This window comes from Argentina anserina, chromosome 7 (genome assembly GCF_933775445.1).
Source record: "Argentina anserina chromosome 7, drPotAnse1.1, whole genome shotgun sequence".
Taxonomy (NCBI): domain Eukaryota; kingdom Viridiplantae; phylum Streptophyta; class Magnoliopsida; order Rosales; family Rosaceae; genus Argentina; species Argentina anserina.
In genome coordinates, this window is record NC_065878.1 from 21,449,434 (window position 1) to 21,467,026 (window position 17,593).

Genomic DNA, 17,593 nt, shown 5'->3' on the forward strand with positions numbered 1-17,593 from the left:
CTACCGCTACCAAGTCTTGTTTGCAGATAAAATCACTAATGTCTTTCACATCAACTTTCCCATACAGCAGTGTTGAAATGAAAAAAAAATTCAGAAGTTCAATTTCCTTATTTCTAACAGAAGAACAAGTAAAGATCATGTAACACATGCTTGACGATCAAATTGGAGTGAAGATAGATAGCTGGATATTTACCCTCCAATTCAAAATTCAAAGTTATCTAGATATTTAGATTGGTTAATTGGAAGGGAGGAACGTCTAGATTATGTGCAGAGATAGTTGGACTTCTTCAACCATGATGAGATCAAAGCCAAGCTAACCTTGTTAAATTCAAAATCTAAATGAAGTTTAGTTGAACCGATGACCTACATGCATGGTCAAACCGGTTGAATGGAGCTATAAACTTGGTCAAATTGATTTGAATTTCAACTCATATCAAATTCAAATCGGAGATATCTTCGACTCCACCTCATCCAAAACTCCACTATATATACAAGCCACTCAAAACATTAAAGGGGAAGAAGAAAAAAAGGGAAGGGACGGAGAGCAGCAGAGATATAGGAGAAAAGTGAGGACACGGTGAAAAAAGGGAAGAAGGCAAATTCATTTTACATTGAAGGAGTGAAAGAGTAGAGTGAAGAGTGTTATTTTTTTTTACCTAAAAGAATACCAGAGGTTTCAATTCCAGGTATCTCATCTCTCCATGGTATCACGTCTTCATCTCTATCTATCTTTGCTAACTTCTCCATGAGTGCAGTTTATATCAAAAGTATGGCTTTGCATCTCCTCGAGCTATATCCCCTCAAGTACCAGAAATACCCTCACCAATATGAAAATCCCTCGAAGCACTAGAAAATATCCTCACCAATATGAGAATCCCCTCGAGCACCAGAAATATTCCCTCACCATCAAGAATATGAAAATCCTCTCAAAGCACCAAGCATCAGAAAATTCCCTCAAGCACCAAGCAACAAAAATATTTCCTCACCACAAAGGATATGGAAATCCGCTCAAGCCTAAATATACACACCTTCTGTGATTCCACGATGTTGGAGCAGTGAAGACAAAGTTGCATGCAAGACAAGTCAAGGAGCCAAGAGTTTGATTGAAGTCTCAAACAATGAAGAGGTAATCAAGATGAGATGAGGACAACATACCTACTGGGAAGACGCAAAGGGCACAAAGCAATAATATGCCGAGGAGCTTAGAATGACTATGAGTATATGTGATTATATCACCACGAAGCTACACGGCTCTTATGTTCAAGACATGTCAATAAGTTCAGAAGCCACATGCATGCATGCAAAAGACCATGTGTAAAATCATCTTATGGAGCTTTAGTTATGTCCACATGTCCGTAGGTGTTAATTGTGTGCAAAGCAAACATTGATCATTAAGGGTTTTGTCACTCAATGTGAATCACGTAAATGGGCCCTCGAAAAAATTAATAGAAGTAATCCCACAGTGCAAAGGCCCCGGCCTCATCTCGAAACGAAGCTCAAAACGTCGACAACTTCAAAGTCAAAGTGAAGCAGTGTAAAGCACATGTCAAGTCTCAAGGCCCAACTACAAAGCTCGACACGGGTGTCCAAGTCGAAATTAGTTCACTAAATTCTGAGGCCCGCTGTAAAGCCCAACACAACTTCAAGTTGTCACTAAATTCCGAGGCCCGTTGCAAAGCCCAGCAGACACTCTACCAAATTGGGCGTCTAAATAAAATACGCTTAACGGATTCAAGTTCGCCATATATCCGTCAAACTCAAATGTCGGTACAAAACCGAAATCACCAATGAACTACGATCGGTTTGATCCCGCAAAGGGTACATAGGCAATCTAGCGACCCACTAGATGCAACCACATGTCCAAATAGAATTCCTGACCACCAGTCAAATTCGCCCAAACAGAATCTCTGACACCACCAGTTAAATTCGGCTAGTCCCAAATGAATCACTGACTGTTCAAACACAAGAAAATCATATCCACTCCCAAATCACAAACCAAATCCAAATCAAATCCATGGGCTTTAAACCCATATCCCAAACACAAAATCCAATCCCTGGTTCACTTACACCAAATTGGTCCCAAACACAAATCTCATTCCAAAATCATAGCCTTTCAATGTGTCATTCACGCATTGGAATTCTTGAACTACGAGTGGCTTGATCCCTCTCTTATGGTACGTAGGCAACCCATTCAAATTTCCGGGTGTAGCCGCAAAAACAAATAAACACATATCTCATATATTTGGTTTCTTCATAAATGGAATCAAAGGGTATTTCCCTACAAACAAGGGATTGTAATTAAGAGACACATTCTTTCTTGAATGGGTCGAACCCGAAATAATTAAAACTCTATCACTATATGAATATGAGTGAAATTATGTTGGGTGACATTTTAATTCACTACGTGCATAATTTTACTCAACAAGCAGATCATCTATTTCATTTATGACGTGCCTCATTGGAATATCCCCCATGATCATCTGTACTACTACTACTACTCCCAGCCGGAGGAGTCGGCAGTGGAATCAAAGTCGTTTCTTTCTTCTGTCTACCGCCACTCCTGTTATCGGCACGATTAATAACACATCGCAACTTCTCCGGCCATGACAGAAACAGAATAGGTTCTCTATCTCTTGTAGCAGTGAAATCAAAGTGTAGGACTGAAAAGTTTCTCCCGAAGTAGGACTTTAATATGAATAGAGTTCTTGTAGGATTGGAATTACAAATTAAACTATCAGCTAGCTTGCAACCCTTCTTTTTCCGGATTATTCAATTTGGATATCACTTCAAGCTAAGTCCGTCCCAAGTGACCTTGGCCATAAAAACTGCTTGGTATATATAAAAGTCTTAAGTGACATGCTCACACATACTTCATTGCTCACTTGGTAAGCATGTATGATTTTCAGAATTCAGTGTAGACATTAGTCAAAGCCAATGTACCATATGGATTATGGAGAGAGATACAAGCTAAATTACAGCGCAAGTAACTTGCACCACAGACTCATGGATCTGATCTTCTTTGCCCAAAAAGAATGCTCTAAAAGTGAGGATATCCAATAAAATCGAAGTTGCTATGAGATAAGAGCTAAATGGGATGGTCCAAATCGAATAGTGCAGCTAGCCAACCTGAGAAAGCATGTAAATGAGATAGAGCTTCAACTGTTAAAAAAGAAAGAAAGAAAGACTTTCACAACACAGAGAGGTCGTTCCAAATTCCAAAACACACCGAGCAAACTCTTTCGATTTACGTCTCATATATATTTTCTGATGTTTCGATCAAAAGTATAGATGGTAACCTCGTGTATGTGATCCAAACATTTTACACGAGGAACACACAGATTAAATCCCTACCGAAATATTATAGTACTTAGTAAAGTATTCCTACAATGGCTGCATTTCCATTGTAGTATGCCCATTGTTGCCAGTAGAGGATGGTGCGGCAGACTCAGGATTGTCGTTGTCATCAGCAGGCTTGTTCATCTGTTGAACTGGAGGAGGGTTAACAACGGTCATTGGCAGCACAGAATTTTCAGAAAGGCGGTTCTTCATCTCCCTGTGCTCCTGACACAAGGCACACCAGTGCAGGCAGCAGTGAACCAAGCAAGGGTCACACGGTGAGTTCTGCAACCAACAACACCATTAAGCAAGCTTTGGTTCAAAGGAATTTCTTTTCATAGAACGATTTGAGCCCAGGAAAAACTAAAGAAATACCCTAAGATGATACTTTTTCTGCAAGGATTGCCGAACAAGACCTGTATACACTCCACACATCCACCATGCGAACACCAGACCCTCGCCAATAAGAAATGAAGTTTGTGGGTCAACACCATGGAAAATTGCAGTTGCTGCTGCAACAGCCATGCCACCTTCAATGAAAATGGCGTGACAAATGCAGGGTGTATTCCATGGCACATCATCTCTTAAGTTTTCAACATTACGCCCAAACTGAACACAGGGGCAAAATAGTCCCGCCAGGCCTGTGAAGGTAAAGAATGATATGGTCATTGTTACTATGATATGTTGCTAAGGATACTATATCATAACAACTATACATTGCAGCAAACAGTAGCGGAACTAGAGTCTAATTGCACAAAGTAAGAACAAGAAAGTTTATACTTGGTCAACAGAAGGATACCGCAAATCATTAAATTGTATAGAAGTAAGCAGCTGCATTAACGTAGCCTAGCTTTACAAATGTATTGAATAGAAGTTTATAGCTAATATCCTACTACATCAAATTAAAGGTTAAATTCAGAGCTAACACTATCATATATGAAAACACATTTGCAAACTGCATTGCCAAGTTAATCATACACACATACGGCACACACAAAATCCAGTTCAGAGCACTAATACTCCCCAAGCAAAACCAAAACAGATGTAAATTACTCGAAACTTCAAACTCTATCAAACTATCAGATTCCAAATTCTCCAATCTTCAACCACAAGAAATGAAAAGGCTATTTCTCAAATCAACTTACAACTATCTCTATCTTCGGCGCAGCCGAAAATCCCAGTTGTCCACGGCTCATCAGCCGGGGGCTGAAAGCTATCCGGCAGAGGCTGTCCACATTCATTACACTTCTGAACATTCAACTGCACCACATAATACACAACATCAGCCGCACATTTGATACACAATAACTTAAATCTAAGATCCACTGATTCTCACACGCGATCCACCCCATGATTCACAATCGAACACAACATTCTATATAATCCACATCCAATTCGTCACATGCAACCTTGATCTATCTAAACACAACACAGCTAATTACTTAAGCAAATTCAATATCCATGAAAATTATAACAAAGAAAATAAATCAATTTTTCTCTAATTAGATTGTTTTTATAGGCTAATTCCTGTACAATTCGTCTTCCAATCAGCTCATTAATCACAATTTCATACAAATTGTCACAACATTTACATTAACAAACTCGATTCACCTCTAATTCATTTCAGAAAATTCAAAGCTGAAATTCTAGAAAGATCGAACGAGAAATAGAGTAATGAGAGAGAGAGAGAGAGAGAGCAAAGGTAACCTGAGGCACATCGATGGGCTGGTTGAGCTCGCCGGGCTTGATGTCCTCCTCAAGCGGCGCCTGATCTTTCGTCAGCTTGACGTAGCGCGAGTGGCCGGTACCGTCCGCCATCGGAAATGCAGCGAATCTCGGAAATGAGATCGGGATTCAGCTGAGTCAACTCAAGGGTTCGGGCCTCTCTCTCTCTCTCTCTCTCTCTCTCTCTTCTTCAACTCGTCGCCGAGTCCTTCTCTAGAGTCTAGTCTAACCGACTCTCTCTCATTCTTCGGTTTCAGATATATTTATATTTTGGATTTGACGGTTTAATTTTACAGGTGGAGTTCTGCGTTTTTGTCTTAGTAATTTCCGCAGTTACTTTCATGCCGTCTTGATGATTGGATCCAATCATGGGCCTACTGTATGAAGGCCCTTGCAGGCAGGTTAATTAGGCCCAAATGTCGTTGAAAAGTTTGATAGCTTTCATCCTTTCACCTATCTTCGATGTGGGACTACTAGTATTTTCTACAGCGGAGAATAGTGTGCGTCTCACTTTTTCGGTAAATAAACTTCTTATTGTTTCTTTATGAAAACACCAAATCATATGAGGAAATTAGAAGCATGGAAGTTATTATTATTACAATGCAGATGTATTACCCATCTTCGTGATCATACATTGGGTAAAACAGCTTGGATTAACAAAAACTATGACAGCAGACAAGTCCAAATAGCATACAGTCCATATAGACGTTCATTTACAGTGGCTAGTCTCATCTGGATAAGATGCATTCATACCTCAACTGTGAATACAACTGAACAACACTTAAACGATTTCAAATTTGCATCAAGTGCAGGAGGTTTGAGTTTTCAAAGCTCAGCTAGCTTGGTTTGGATTGGCTATGGTGGAAATCTTATGAGGGCCAATTTCTATACCAGCCAGACCAAGCAGAGACCAATCCACTGATACCAAGGGTCACAGTGTGATTGCAGAATGGATTAGGCTCGATATCAGCAAGTGCAATAAGCAAGTCTGCAACATTAGCTGCCACAGCCATTAGCCTCATCACTCTGTCACTTCTAATCTTTCTTATGCTTTCATTCTTCTTCTCAATGGACTTGTCCTCAGAACTCATAACCTTCCTCTCTTCCACAAGCCCTTCCTTTAGAGCGATAAAATCAGATACAATGAAGAAAATGTACCCAAATGACTCACCAAATGCGGAAATGAAGCTCATCCTTCTAGCCAATATTGGGTCTAAAGTACCAATTTTTGACAACCAAAGAAAATGGTCAAAGAAGAAGTAGACCATCTCACCAGCATTAGCGAGAATAGCCAAGAACCGAAGAGTTGGCGTCGAGCCAGGGCTTCGTCTCATTGCATTGAATCCGGTGAGAAACCTTCCAGTCCGAAAAGCCTTTCGGCTAAGGCCAGACGAAACCTCCCACAGCTTGAACCTCTCGGCCATCTTCGGGTTAGTGGACTCAACATGCCAGTGGACAAGCTTGGAGACATATTGGAACGTCTTGACAAGCTTGTCTATGCCATCTCTCTTTGCTAAGAAGATCACTAGCTTGTCTACTGAGTCATTCATGGTTGCTCTGTTCAGAGCGTTTAGGTTGGATTACTTGAAGAAACAAAACTAAGGAGCACCACGAAAGCTTCCAAGATTTTGGATATGATGATCCATATATACTTGTGGTTGGACCTTGTTATGCTCCTTGCTACCAGTAGTTTCTGTGCCATTTGTTTTTATTTGTGTATTATTCAACAATAGGCATTCGTGTCCTCCTTACTCAGCAGACTTTTGGCTTAGTTTAAATACCACATCAGAAAATGACTGGCGATTAGACTGGCCTTACTTGGCAACTACACATATTTTCACCAGTGTGATGGAGTAATGAGTCTGAGCCGCATGATAAGGCTACGAACCTTAACCGTTCAATGCCTGACGTCCGTTCATCGCCTGGTTATGTGGCTCAGCCTTATTTTCTTCATGTTATTCAATAGCGTAACTCCTTCACAGGGGGTGCCCTGGAAATCTAGTCAACAAATATATTGCATATTGTAATGCTGGGGTTAAGAATATTGGAATTTTACTGTGTTTTTCGAAACATATCAAACATGCATAACCTTGCAATCTTATGATTACTGGATTATGAGGCAGTTGGAATGCACCGGAAGATGTAAGCTTTTGGAGATGCACCATTCACTCTAGGAAAGAATAAATGCAATTGTTCTCATAAGAGTGCCATGAGCACCCTGATAAATGTGTATTGAAGAGGTTACAACTCGAATGCATATTGATAAAGGTGATCACCATAAGAACGTATAGACTACCACTCAGAACATGGCTCCTGTTTCCACAAGTGAAATTTCAATTCCATTAATCGATTATTTCACCCTGCAAAAAGATTCCTTGCTATGAGAACTATAAAAGCAATACATTATTCATTCTGCACATTATAATTGGCAGTTACCTCGATACCATTTCGCATCCGCTATTAAATGGCTTTGAAAGCCAAACTTCTGCAGAAAGCCTCTCCACATACACCAAATTGTGATCCACAACTTGCACTCCAAAGCTACCTAATTTACATGATATTGGGACTCACAGATTTTACCTGATTTAGTTTATTCGTCCGTCTGCCTATAACTGAAAACGAATGCTTGAATCAGCATACGCTTCATGATTATGAATCCATGTCCTCAGAGGCGGTAAGTAGAGGACAAAGTTGTGAGTTTTAAAATTGGAAAGCTAGAAGAGGACTAAACCAATTGTTTGTAGCATGTACAAACCATACAAAACCAACTGTTTCTACCATGTATAGAGAATCCCTAAATACCTTAAACAGGAAGCAAATCATCACGTTGCAGGATTGGCATCTTCCATTTCCACCCCATTTAAACCATAACAACTGAGCAGCATTTGCAATTTGCAATAAAGTGGTTAAAATTTAAAACCAGAAAGATGAAGGAAGTCAGCTATGAGTTCCTGATGGAGATTACATGATATTAAGTTACCTCAACAATGATTAAATAGCTTTTCCTCTTCCCAGCAGCTGTGTCACATGCATACAATTTGGCTCTGAAGTCTTAAGTATGTGATAACTTACCATAAAAAAAGGACATGAGACACTGAAAACAATTCCTTCAAAAATTTCATGCAGAAACAATAAAAATTACCTCATCCCATGTCAAACAAATTATGAATGAGTTACAACAGTAGATAATACCTACCTCAACCCTTTCCTCCGCTAACATTACTGATGAAATGGAGTTGATATAGTCTCAACAAAAGCTGTGAGATGGCAAAGAAACGTTTCACCCATGATGACAATTTAGTTTAAAACTCCAAATGCACATGTTCATCATAAACCTTAGAGATATGAAAATCTACCTCAATAAATTTGAAAGCTCAGACATATATCTACACAACTCATTAATATGGGCGAACTGGACTCCTAGGTGACCTTCTGTGGGAATGTCTAACAGGGGAACGTGACCGGCTTCGATTACGGGACCTATCCCTGCCCCCATCTCTTCCATTCCTGGACCTCCAATCCACCCCTCTTCCACCATCTCGACCACCTCTATCATTCCACTCTCTTGACCTTTCACGATCCAAGTCACGTTCTCTATATCTGTCACGATCACGATACCTATCCCTGTCACTTGAACCACTTCTCCTTCTACTCTCATTTTCCTTCTCCTGCTGTTTCCTCCGTTCTTCTGCTTCTTTCTCCCTAGTTGACTTTTCTTCTTCCCTTGCTTTCTCCTTAGCTGCCTGAAAAATAAAATCCATGTCCTTCAGCCACAGATAAAGAATAAACTCTTCCACTTCTTAAGTTCTCTACTCCATTATACAAGACTCACCTTATACTCAGCAATAAAATCCCGAACCATGCCATAACCAATATGCTGCTTCCCAGTGACATGAGATTGAGTCCTCTCTAAAGCATCATTGGCTACAAGAAATGAACCACAGATCTCACAAAGTGCCATTTTTTTCTCCTGTGGAACCATTAATGCTTGAGCATTGGGTGGCTGCAGAGCCAAGACTGTCTTCTCAACATTAAGCACATCCACCTGCCAAAAGGGATAAAAACAATCAGAACTCAAATGTAGCTGATTATTACATGTAATAGCTGTACTACACATAACTAAGAAGAAAAGTAGTTGTATGGCATATATTATAACAAACACGCTAGCAAAATATATACTTTCTGGAAAATTATTTGCAATACAAAATTATATGATACAAAGATCAGACACTAATAAGATCACCTTTCTCATCAATGCTTCAGCTTCATCCACCTTCCCAGATGCACCAAGTTCCTCTGCTTGTTCCAGTAAGTTCTTTATTTTTTCCTCCACAATAGATAACTGCTCGGCCTTTTCAGCTGACAGAGGAGGTTGTGGTGGAGGTTCCACCTCCTGAGAAAGGCGTTCTCGCCCACGCTTAACTCTTCTGTCCAAATCCATCACCTGCAATGAAAGTGGGATATGACAAACAACTACAAAAGAAAATCAAAGAAAACAAAGGCCCAATAGAATAACAACTAGCTCACCAATTTCTCACAAAACTGAAAAAGATCAGCCTCAAACCTCGGCACATATGCAGCATGTCTTGGAGAGTTCTCAAAGCTAAAATGAATATCAACAAAAGAACATATTAAGCCGGAATGAGGACCAAAAGCAAGAAAAATTTGAAAGAAAAAAATTGTGAAGAAAGTAAAAGAGTATAAGGATATGGTACCTTGAACTGTAGCTAGTAAACTGGAACAACTAAGTTTATGAATTTATCGACTGAACTATTAGCTTACTTATGATCCTTAGTAAAATTCCATAGTTAATTTATTTGAAATCCATCCACCGCACCTCAGTTTGTGCAAAAAACATCGATACATACTTTAACAATATACAGTTATATATACAACTATACAATGATATGAGCAAAAATAGACCTATTTTCCGAGATAAGCAAGTCATAACCAATTACTTCCAATTAACTGGTAGGGAGATCATAGTTTAACAACCATGATATGACACACCACATGCAACTATCTACTATTTAAGTCTTTAGTAAAGAACTGGATAAATTACTCTTCAAATCTAGCCGTATCGGAGCACTTAACAAACTGCGGCAACATGAACACATTACCGCCTTATGAATGTATTTCATCTAAATACACACAAAATTCCGCTAAACATCTAATCCTCGAAAAAGCTCAAAATAACCATCCATATAGCAGAATTCCAAACTCCAAAACTGATCATCAGCTAAATAATCACCTTTCTTTCAGCTTGGAGTCATGTATTCTCGGACACGGCCCTGATCCAAAATCGAAATAATTAACCAATCAGCAAACCAAAATTAAGATATAAAAAAAAAGCGAAAATTGACACGAATTCTAATCCACAAACACACCTAAATCGCTTCGTGTGTTGACAAACAGATCATGAGGGCAAAACCGAACCATATAAGCTCCGCAGACCTCCTTAGAGTCCCAAGTGATCTCCTTATATCCTTTCCTCTCTTCCTCCGTCAAATTCCGAGCTGGATTGCACCACAAAATACTCAAATCGAATCAAAATAACAAAATCAATAACAAAAATTACAGCATCAAATTGCGGAGTGAGCCAATAGCAAACGAGTAGGTACTGATTAGGGTTTGATGGAGGTACCTGCGCCCATGAGTTCATCGAGGAGAGCTCGCTGCGCATCCATGGCTAATCGGAAAGAGGAGGATTTGAAATTGGATTGAAAACTATGAGATTCTGATTGGGTAGTGAGGTAGATGCGATAAGGGAGCCTAGGGTTTGTTCAAGAGGGGTGGAAGAACCTGAGAGAGAGCTACGATGACGGTAATATTGGGGGAGCGAGGTAACTTCAGGGCTGGTTGCTTATATAGTTGGGAAGTTTCACTGTGGATTGTGTTCGATTTTGACTTTTACTTGCGGTAACTTTTTAGTTTCAGTGAAGTGATTTTGGTTCTTTACTACTATACAAAGTCGCCTACTCAAGTTTGGAACCTGTTAAAGCTATTGATTTTATGATTGTTTTCTCTGTTGAATAATGAACTATGGAATCTCATGCCCGTGAACATGAAAAAGGAATAAGGATTGCTTTCACTGTTAAATAGCTAACTTTATAATTTCAGTAAATTTAAATTGAGTTCTGTGAGAATCAAACGAAGCATAATAAGATATATATATATATTAACGTAGCAAAGAGAAACAAACAGAGAAGCAGATGCTTCCGGCCACCCCTAACTCCCTAACAAACCGAATGGGGGCAAGGAAGACCATCATAGATCAGAACAGTCAGTATCTAGCAACTTTCATCAGTATCTCCACTCATGTTATCAGTAGAACTGTAGAACAAAGCTGCAAAATCAAAACCAAAACTGCAAATCTCTAATTACGCTTTGAGATCCTAGTCAGTTTATCAGTATCTGCAAATCAGATGGATGCATGTCCCTGGAAATCCACGGCTAACCTTCAATGTAGTAGATTCTATGTTTGTCGAGAAAATTTAGATTCATTTTGGTTAAGAAAAATTTAAAATATAGGATTCTACAGCAACATATTGAAAATATGGCGTGCTTGTTAATGAACATGACCTCGAATTTACCCAAGTCATTCAAAAAATTGCTGCCAGATGATTCAATGGCAAGAAGATAAATTGTTCCCTGGACCTCAAAAAGAATACACGTATAGCACAGCTTTCAACCTATAGGATCGACAGGAAGGGAAGGGGGGACTAATCTATAACCACACGCCGCATCTTACAAATAAGGTTTGCAGTAGGAAGATCAAGCTGATTTCCCGAATCTGATTTGATAAGATCTCTCAGCTGATCTCTTGGGGTGGAAAGACAGGTATGGAATGTGGATAGGACAGGAGGCATTGGCATTGACAGAGCTGAAAGTACATTGCTTAGATACTCTATGTCAACAGATAACTGTTGTGCTCCCCGGTCTGTGATGTACTGAATTCCCCGCAGCTGCTCCATGTAAAGAGCAGTGGCACCCTCTGCGACCTGCATTCACACGAAAGCAGCATTGCTAAAAACCACAGCCAAGGGTAATGATGTAAACAATATTGTTAAAGCAGTGCAGTTGAGCAAATGATAAAGAACTTAAGACTTGGGAGATTTGTACCTTGAACATCCATTCTGTTGCGAAAAACTGGGCTTCCTCATTGTTGGCGTCACTATTTGCAATGCCCTCTGACAGTGGCTCCAGCTGCTGGGGTAATGTAAGAAGATATTCACCAACATTCGTCACGTAGGACTGAGGGTAAGCACTGAAGGTTGGGAGATGGTAAGCACTCTGTTCTTCAACTGATGACCATATTGGCAATCTAGAAACATCACTGAGGCGTTGCCTTACTTTAGAAATGAGAACATCATATACAAGTTCATTAACGGTATCAACAAATGCTGCAACTCTCTGAGATGCAAGTGGAAGTGCATGAAACCGTGGATCTTTAGACTGAAGGACAAAAAGGAAAATGTTATATTCATGATACAGAAGAGAATAACAATATTTAGAAGTCTAAGATGTTAACTTTTACCTGATTTAAAAGGTTGAAGAGTTTTCGAGCCTTCTCGGGAACATCAATAAGCCGAACAGCTGCCACATCCAAGGCAGCTCTTCCTCCCAAAGATGGTTCCCCATTTCCATCATCACTAGTAGCATGTGACAGATTTTGGTCTGCACTTGAACCAAATACTGAAAACGAAAGAGCTGTGCTCAACCTAGCCAAAGTGGCTCTTAGGGAAGCTTCAAAAACTGAGGACCTGCTAGTTAGACAATCTGCAACGGTAAGGATTTGCAAAGCACCTTGCACAATGGACCACTCCTCCTCATTTGAAATCGAGTCAGTCCTCCGTGAACTTTGGCCAACACCATCACCAGCATGATCCACTCCACAGACAACTCGTAAGGATTTCAGGGTTTCTTGCAAGGTGGAGATATAAAGCAACATTATGTCATCAACTGCAATAATGAGCTCATCTGCTTCCGAACCTCCAGTAAAACTAATGCATCTCTCAACGGCTGCTTCAAGAAGTACAATAACTTGTGGAATGGATTCCTCCATTCTGCGAACCGTTTCACTAAGTTCAATTCCCTGAGCTCCCACGCCACGAGTAACAGCTCCTCTTAGATCCACTCCAGCAATCTCAGCAGACAGTATAGCACGCTCCATCTGCCCATACCTAGATCACATGTTCCAACATCAATCAACTAATAAAATATAACACAGCTTGCCAAAAACAATAGCCAGCAACAAAGATGACAGAATATTATCTCAAATATCACAAAGAAGGGAATTGACTGCTGACAAAGATTGAGTTGCAAAATTAAAACAAAACTAATGCATGGAAGAAATGGCAACCAACATTTCTTGTACATAAGCCAGTCTTCTTAACATAAAAGCTGATTGCCAGAACCTAATGACCAGTTAAACAACATCTTCCTTACCTCTGCTTAAATGATTCATAGGGCAAATACACCGACTTTAGCGTATCCATCAAAACACGAAGATCAGATTCTGAAAACAAGTGCTGAATGTTCCTTGCAAAGGTCTGGGTCATATTGTGCAACTCAATCAGAGCCTCCAGATGCTTTGTCTGGATCTTGATACCCTTGGGCATATCACCAGAGAGAATATCTAATATCCCTGAAGTTATACATAAGGAGTTTAAGTTATGATACCCTTCCTCATACTGTCAACCCCCTAGTGGTATCATATTATTCCATCTGGTGTATATAAACCACTGTGTTTCAAGAAACCAGATGGTAAACAGGACTGTATGGAAATGAGATTCCAAGATTGCCCATTCCTATACCTATCAAATAAGTGAATACAAACACTGGAAGTCTCTGATCATATCATGTAAAAGTGGCACCAGAAATAAAGTCAAAAGTTACCTTTCCCCAATGATTTTGTTTCAGGAACAACATCACCCGTTGCTAAGTTGACGCGTGAAACAAAACTAGCCCCTACAGCTACCATCGTCTCAACTAGCAGCTTCGGGACGAGGGATTTATAATCCTCGGGAAAGGCAACCATGCACCTGTGGGTAACAGTTGAAGATAATCATACTAGACAATATGCCTCATCACTAGTTTTTACTTCAAAACCAATAAAAGAACATAAGGAAACGCAGCTTGCAATAAAAAACAAGACATATCCAGCTTCTCAAAATTTTGAGCATAAGAATGGATTAAAAGTAGGTACAAATAAATTTCAAGACATAAAAAATAATAAACTAAAAGGAGCTCGTTCAGAACTATTTGAAGCACTAGAACAATTATGATCAGGCCCCAGCTTTTCTCTTCCTAACAGCATTAGACAACCAGGTAAAAATGTAAAACACTAAAAGAACACTGGCAGACATATGTGAATTAAAGTTTCAATCGGAAGATATATCAGATTATTTTAAAAAAAATTGTGAAGACACAGTTTCTATCCCTAAAGTCTGAAGAGATAAAATACACTAACAAAGTTAAATGTGTGAGTGAGTGAGTCAGAGGTTGAGGATAATACCACTTCCATTCTTGCTCTAGATATAGCAGCAATTCATCATAGAAATTTGGGAGCCAAGTGGAAAATAGAATGCCCGAAGCAGCTGACTGAAACTCATTACTAGTCTTGTCAGTAGCAAGCTTATTAGATGGCGGTTGTTTTAACTCAAAATCTTCCCAGAGCTGCTTTATTGGTTTGAGGTGAACTTTTGTATAATGTAGCTCCATTGACTTGAACCTCCCAATCCGAATAAGAATACCCCGTAAATCTCGGGCGACGTCAACCTGCAGGCAAATACACATACCTTATAATGTCTATATTGGATGACACAGTTGACACTAACGGACAATATATAATAGAAAGCAAGCAAATTGTCAAAGCAAATTGTCAAAGCAAAATGTTATGAATCATAACCTTGCGATTGGATATTGCGTCTGTGAGACGTGGTTGCACCATCGAATCAAGCCTGTCCTCCAACACCTCAAGTTGCTTCCTCACATTAGCAAACTCGGCAACCTAAAAAACAACATTTGCATTTCAAATTTTCCATACTTCCCACAAAACGCAGAACAAGCTAGTAATTGATTACGAAATCAACTAGAACATTACCTCACCAACAGCTGACAGGCAATGCCTCATGTTGGCTAGGGTCTCGGCAGCGCGAGGAAGATCACCGCTGGCGAAAACGTCCTCCACCGTCGAGCTCAGTTGAGTTAATCCAGCAGCATCCTGGTGTTGAATTTGGTTACAACTCTCCTTCAATACTTCGAGAAAAAAAAAACTCAAGGAGAAATATGTAATTTCATCTTTACCTGCAATGTTTCGTATGCAGCTTCCATTCTCTGCTTCACAATATCATACTTCGCCAGCGCCATTATAGACTCGGCTGATAATCCCTCAGCCTAAAAACAAACCAACCGGACTCCGATCACCACCGCATTCGATTTTTAACTGAAATTTAGCGAAGCGAAAACGGTTACGTACCTTCTTGAGCTTGTCGAGGATCGAGGACACGGCGGAGCGGAGAGAGACGGCGTCGTCGCGGAGGCGGATGACTTCGCGGGTGGCGCGTGGCACGCGGAGGAGGGAGGAGGCGCTCTGCTCCTCGAGCGACGCGCCGATCTCCTCCGAGACCATCTGGATTTTCATCTCCAGATCCGCGAGGTGCTTGTCGACGGAGTCCTGCGGGTGGCGACTCTGGCACGCCGAGTTCACCCACTTCTTCCGGTCGAAATTCTCGTCGGAGAACGGGCCGAGATCCAGCATCATGGTTCCAGCTTAGTGAGTCTGGGTTGGGATCGGGCGGGCGAGTCAATGACTCGGGTTGTGTAATTGGGTGAGGGAGTAACCGAAATCTTAAACAGCAAAAGTTTCAGGAGAGTCTTTTATAGGAGTGGTGGGACGACGACGATGGAACTATGAGGCACGTGAAAGGCACGCGTAAACTTAAAATCTGAATTATTTTTTCTTTATTAAGAAAATTATTTATTCGATCACGTTTGAATTAACTAAAATCTCACTTTTTTCATATTTTTTATATAAAATAAAACATAAACTCAAGTCCAAATAATAAGTAAAACAAAACTGATTAATTAATTAATACAAAAATATCTAAAATACTCTTATTTTCATAAAAATTATTCTAACAAATTTATCTCTCCTCATTTTTTAGTTTTCCGGCAAATTTAAGTTTTCCGGTCAAACCACTGGCAATTTAGAGGTGAGTCAATATATAAAGTTGTTTCTTATGTCATAGGCTCTTATTTAAGTATCATATTGCATATGTTTTTAGAATTTTGTAATTTTGAATTTTACTCACCAAAAACCACAGTAGCAGTTAGTTTCTCAGTCGACAGTAGCAGCTAGATTTATAGTTGACAGTAGCAGGTACCTTCCAAGTCGACAATAGTAGTTGGATTTATAATTGACAATAGCATGTATCTTCGAAGTCGACAATAGCAAGTGTCTTCCAAGTCGACAGTAGCAGCTGGTTTTTTACTTGACATTAACAGTTAGTTTTTTATAATCGACAGTAACAGATAACATCTTCATTGATGGTAGCAAACACTATTAGTCAAAGATGGGTAAAAAAGTAAAATATTTTATGACATATGACAACTTCCCATCATTTAGTCCTTATTTGTTTTATCAAATTAAGTAATGAGTTATTTACAAACTAAATTATTGTCTAGTACTTTTAAATAATTTGTTATTCCTTATTAGCCACAAACATTTCGTCCTTTCAGCAAAAAAAAATACACACACAAATTGTTGCACATGAAACTGATGAAAAGGGTTCAACCATTTTAGTTTGGAAATCCATGGACAGTAATGTAAGTAAACGAGTAAAGCCTTGAGCAAAATACAGACAAAAACAATAGAGTGGATTGCTCGAAGCATTCAACCTAAGAATCTCGGCTAATAATTAGCAGCGAATTAAACCATCAAAAATCCTACACTCAAAACAAGTTGATTTTGTTGTTGGTGTTTTGGTGTGTCGAGACTTAAAAGCAATATGTTCGATGAATTGTCAATGCATTGTTGTTTATTGTTCATAAAATGCGAAAATAAACTCATTGTTTTCGCCGATTACCTACTTTTCATGGATTAGTGATAAGCCGGCCTAAATTCGACTGGGTAGCTTGAAACCCTGTAGTCAGTTCAGCATGCCTTATTGGCCCTCTGGAATTGTAGAAGTTAGTCATGTTTTTTTTTTTGGAAATGTGAAGTTAGTCATGTTACATCAGGCAATGTAAAGAAGTTCCATCTACATTTGACTATTTCATCTGCTGGTCTCTTTATTGGTATGGCCTAAAAATCCAAATATGAGCTGCATACATATGTTGAGGGAAGAATGTGCACCGTCACTTGGTCCCATGTTCTATTTGCGTTATTCATATGAATTAATGACCAAGAATGTGAACTACAACTAAAGGAATTCATAGGAATTAGGAAACAGAGAAACTGGTTTTTTATTTGTTTTGATGAACTAGACCATTTGAACTGATATAGATCAGGGCCTAGCATAATACAAGA

At 39.5% G+C, this 17,593-nt stretch overlaps 4 protein-coding genes across 5 annotated transcripts; all 4 read right to left on the bottom strand.

Annotated features, from left to right (window-relative positions):
• Positions 1-3,223: 3,223 nt before the first annotated feature.
• LOC126802561 (cell number regulator 6-like) lies at positions 3,224-5,269 on the bottom strand. Its single transcript, XM_050530202.1, has 4 exons — positions 5,044-5,269; positions 4,482-4,596; positions 3,712-3,977; positions 3,224-3,621 (listed from the first exon to the last, which is right to left on the bottom strand). Exons 1-4 carry the CDS (start codon positions 5,152-5,154, stop codon positions 3,382-3,384), a joined length of 732 nt encoding a protein of 243 aa, XP_050386159.1. The 5' UTR covers positions 5,155-5,269; the 3' UTR covers positions 3,224-3,381.
• Positions 5,270-5,773: 504 nt separating this feature from the next.
• LOC126802407 (peroxisomal membrane protein 11B) lies at positions 5,774-7,952 on the bottom strand. Its single transcript, XM_050530033.1, has one exon. It carries the CDS (start codon positions 6,609-6,611, stop codon positions 5,931-5,933), a length of 681 nt encoding a protein of 226 aa, XP_050385990.1. The 5' UTR covers positions 6,612-7,952; the 3' UTR covers positions 5,774-5,930.
• A 313-nt stretch (positions 7,953-8,265) lies between these two features.
• Positions 8,266-10,884, bottom strand: LOC126802406 (uncharacterized). 2 transcript variants are annotated; one of them, XM_050530032.1, is made up of 8 exons: positions 10,706-10,884; positions 10,449-10,577; positions 10,313-10,352; positions 9,589-9,664; positions 9,305-9,505; positions 8,894-9,106; positions 8,418-8,804; positions 8,266-8,318 (listed from the first exon to the last, which is right to left on the bottom strand). In XM_050530032.1, exons 1-7 carry the CDS (start codon positions 10,746-10,748, stop codon positions 8,460-8,462), a joined length of 1,047 nt encoding a protein of 348 aa, XP_050385989.1. In that variant the 5' UTR covers positions 10,749-10,884; the 3' UTR covers positions 8,266-8,318; positions 8,418-8,459. The 2 variants fall into 2 exon arrangements, with proteins under 2 accessions (XP_050385989.1, XP_050385988.1); XM_050530031.1 differs by lacking the exon at positions 8,266-8,318 and having other exon boundaries at positions 8,327-8,804.
• A 657-nt stretch (positions 10,885-11,541) lies between these two features.
• On the bottom strand, positions 11,542-15,892 carry LOC126801721 (conserved oligomeric Golgi complex subunit 7). Its single transcript, XM_050529164.1, has 10 exons — positions 15,542-15,892; positions 15,370-15,459; positions 15,167-15,286; positions 14,972-15,073; positions 14,579-14,841; positions 13,960-14,105; positions 13,510-13,708; positions 12,599-13,244; positions 12,184-12,516; positions 11,542-12,062 (listed from the first exon to the last, which is right to left on the bottom strand). The coding sequence occupies exons 1-10, from the start codon at positions 15,824-15,826 to the stop codon at positions 11,784-11,786; spliced, it is 2,463 nt and encodes an 820-aa protein (XP_050385121.1). The 5' UTR covers positions 15,827-15,892; the 3' UTR covers positions 11,542-11,783.
• Positions 15,893-17,593: the final 1,701 nt, after the last annotated feature.

What these genes read in the sequence shown, in the direction of transcription:
- LOC126802406 (XM_050530032.1), bottom strand. Translation starts at nt 10,748, where the DNA reads ATGGATGCGCAGCGAGCTCTCCTCGATGAACTCATGGGCGCAG. An exon ending in GACTCCAAGCTGAAAGAAAG is followed by an intron (nt 9,665 to 10,312) that starts GTGATTATTTAG and finishes TATTCATTTTAG; the next exon opens with CTTTGAGAACTCTCCAAGAC. An exon ending in ATTTTATTGCTGAGTATAAG is followed by an intron (nt 8,805 to 8,893) that starts GTGAGTCTTGTA and finishes TTTATTTTTCAG; the next exon opens with GCAGCTAAGGAGAAAGCAAG.
- LOC126802561 (XM_050530202.1), bottom strand. Translation starts at nt 5,154, where the DNA reads ATGGCGGACGGTACCGGCCACTCGCGCTACGTCAAGCTGACGAAAGAT. An exon ending in AGCCCATCGATGTGCCTCAG is followed by an intron (nt 4,597 to 5,043) that starts GTTACCTTTGCT and finishes TATGTGGTGCAG; the next exon opens with TTGAATGTTCAGAAGTGTAA. An exon ending in CGCCGAAGATAGAGATAGTT is followed by an intron (nt 3,978 to 4,481) that starts GTAAGTTGATTT and finishes TTACCTTCACAG; the next exon opens with GCCTGGCGGGACTATTTTGC.
- LOC126801721 (XM_050529164.1), bottom strand. Translation starts at nt 15,826, where the DNA reads ATGATGCTGGATCTCGGCCCGTTCTCCGACGAGAATTTCGACCGGAAG. An exon ending in TCCTCGACAAGCTCAAGAAG is followed by an intron (nt 15,460 to 15,541) that starts GTACGTAACCGT and finishes GTTTGTTTTTAG; the next exon opens with GCTGAGGGATTATCAGCCGA. An exon ending in AACAAAATCATTGGGGAAAG is followed by an intron (nt 13,709 to 13,959) that starts GTAACTTTTGAC and finishes GTATAACTTCAG; the next exon opens with GGATATTAGATATTCTCTCT.
- LOC126802407 (XM_050530033.1), bottom strand. Translation starts at nt 6,611, where the DNA reads ATGAATGACTCAGTAGACAAGCTAGTGATCTTCTTAGCAAAGAGAGAT.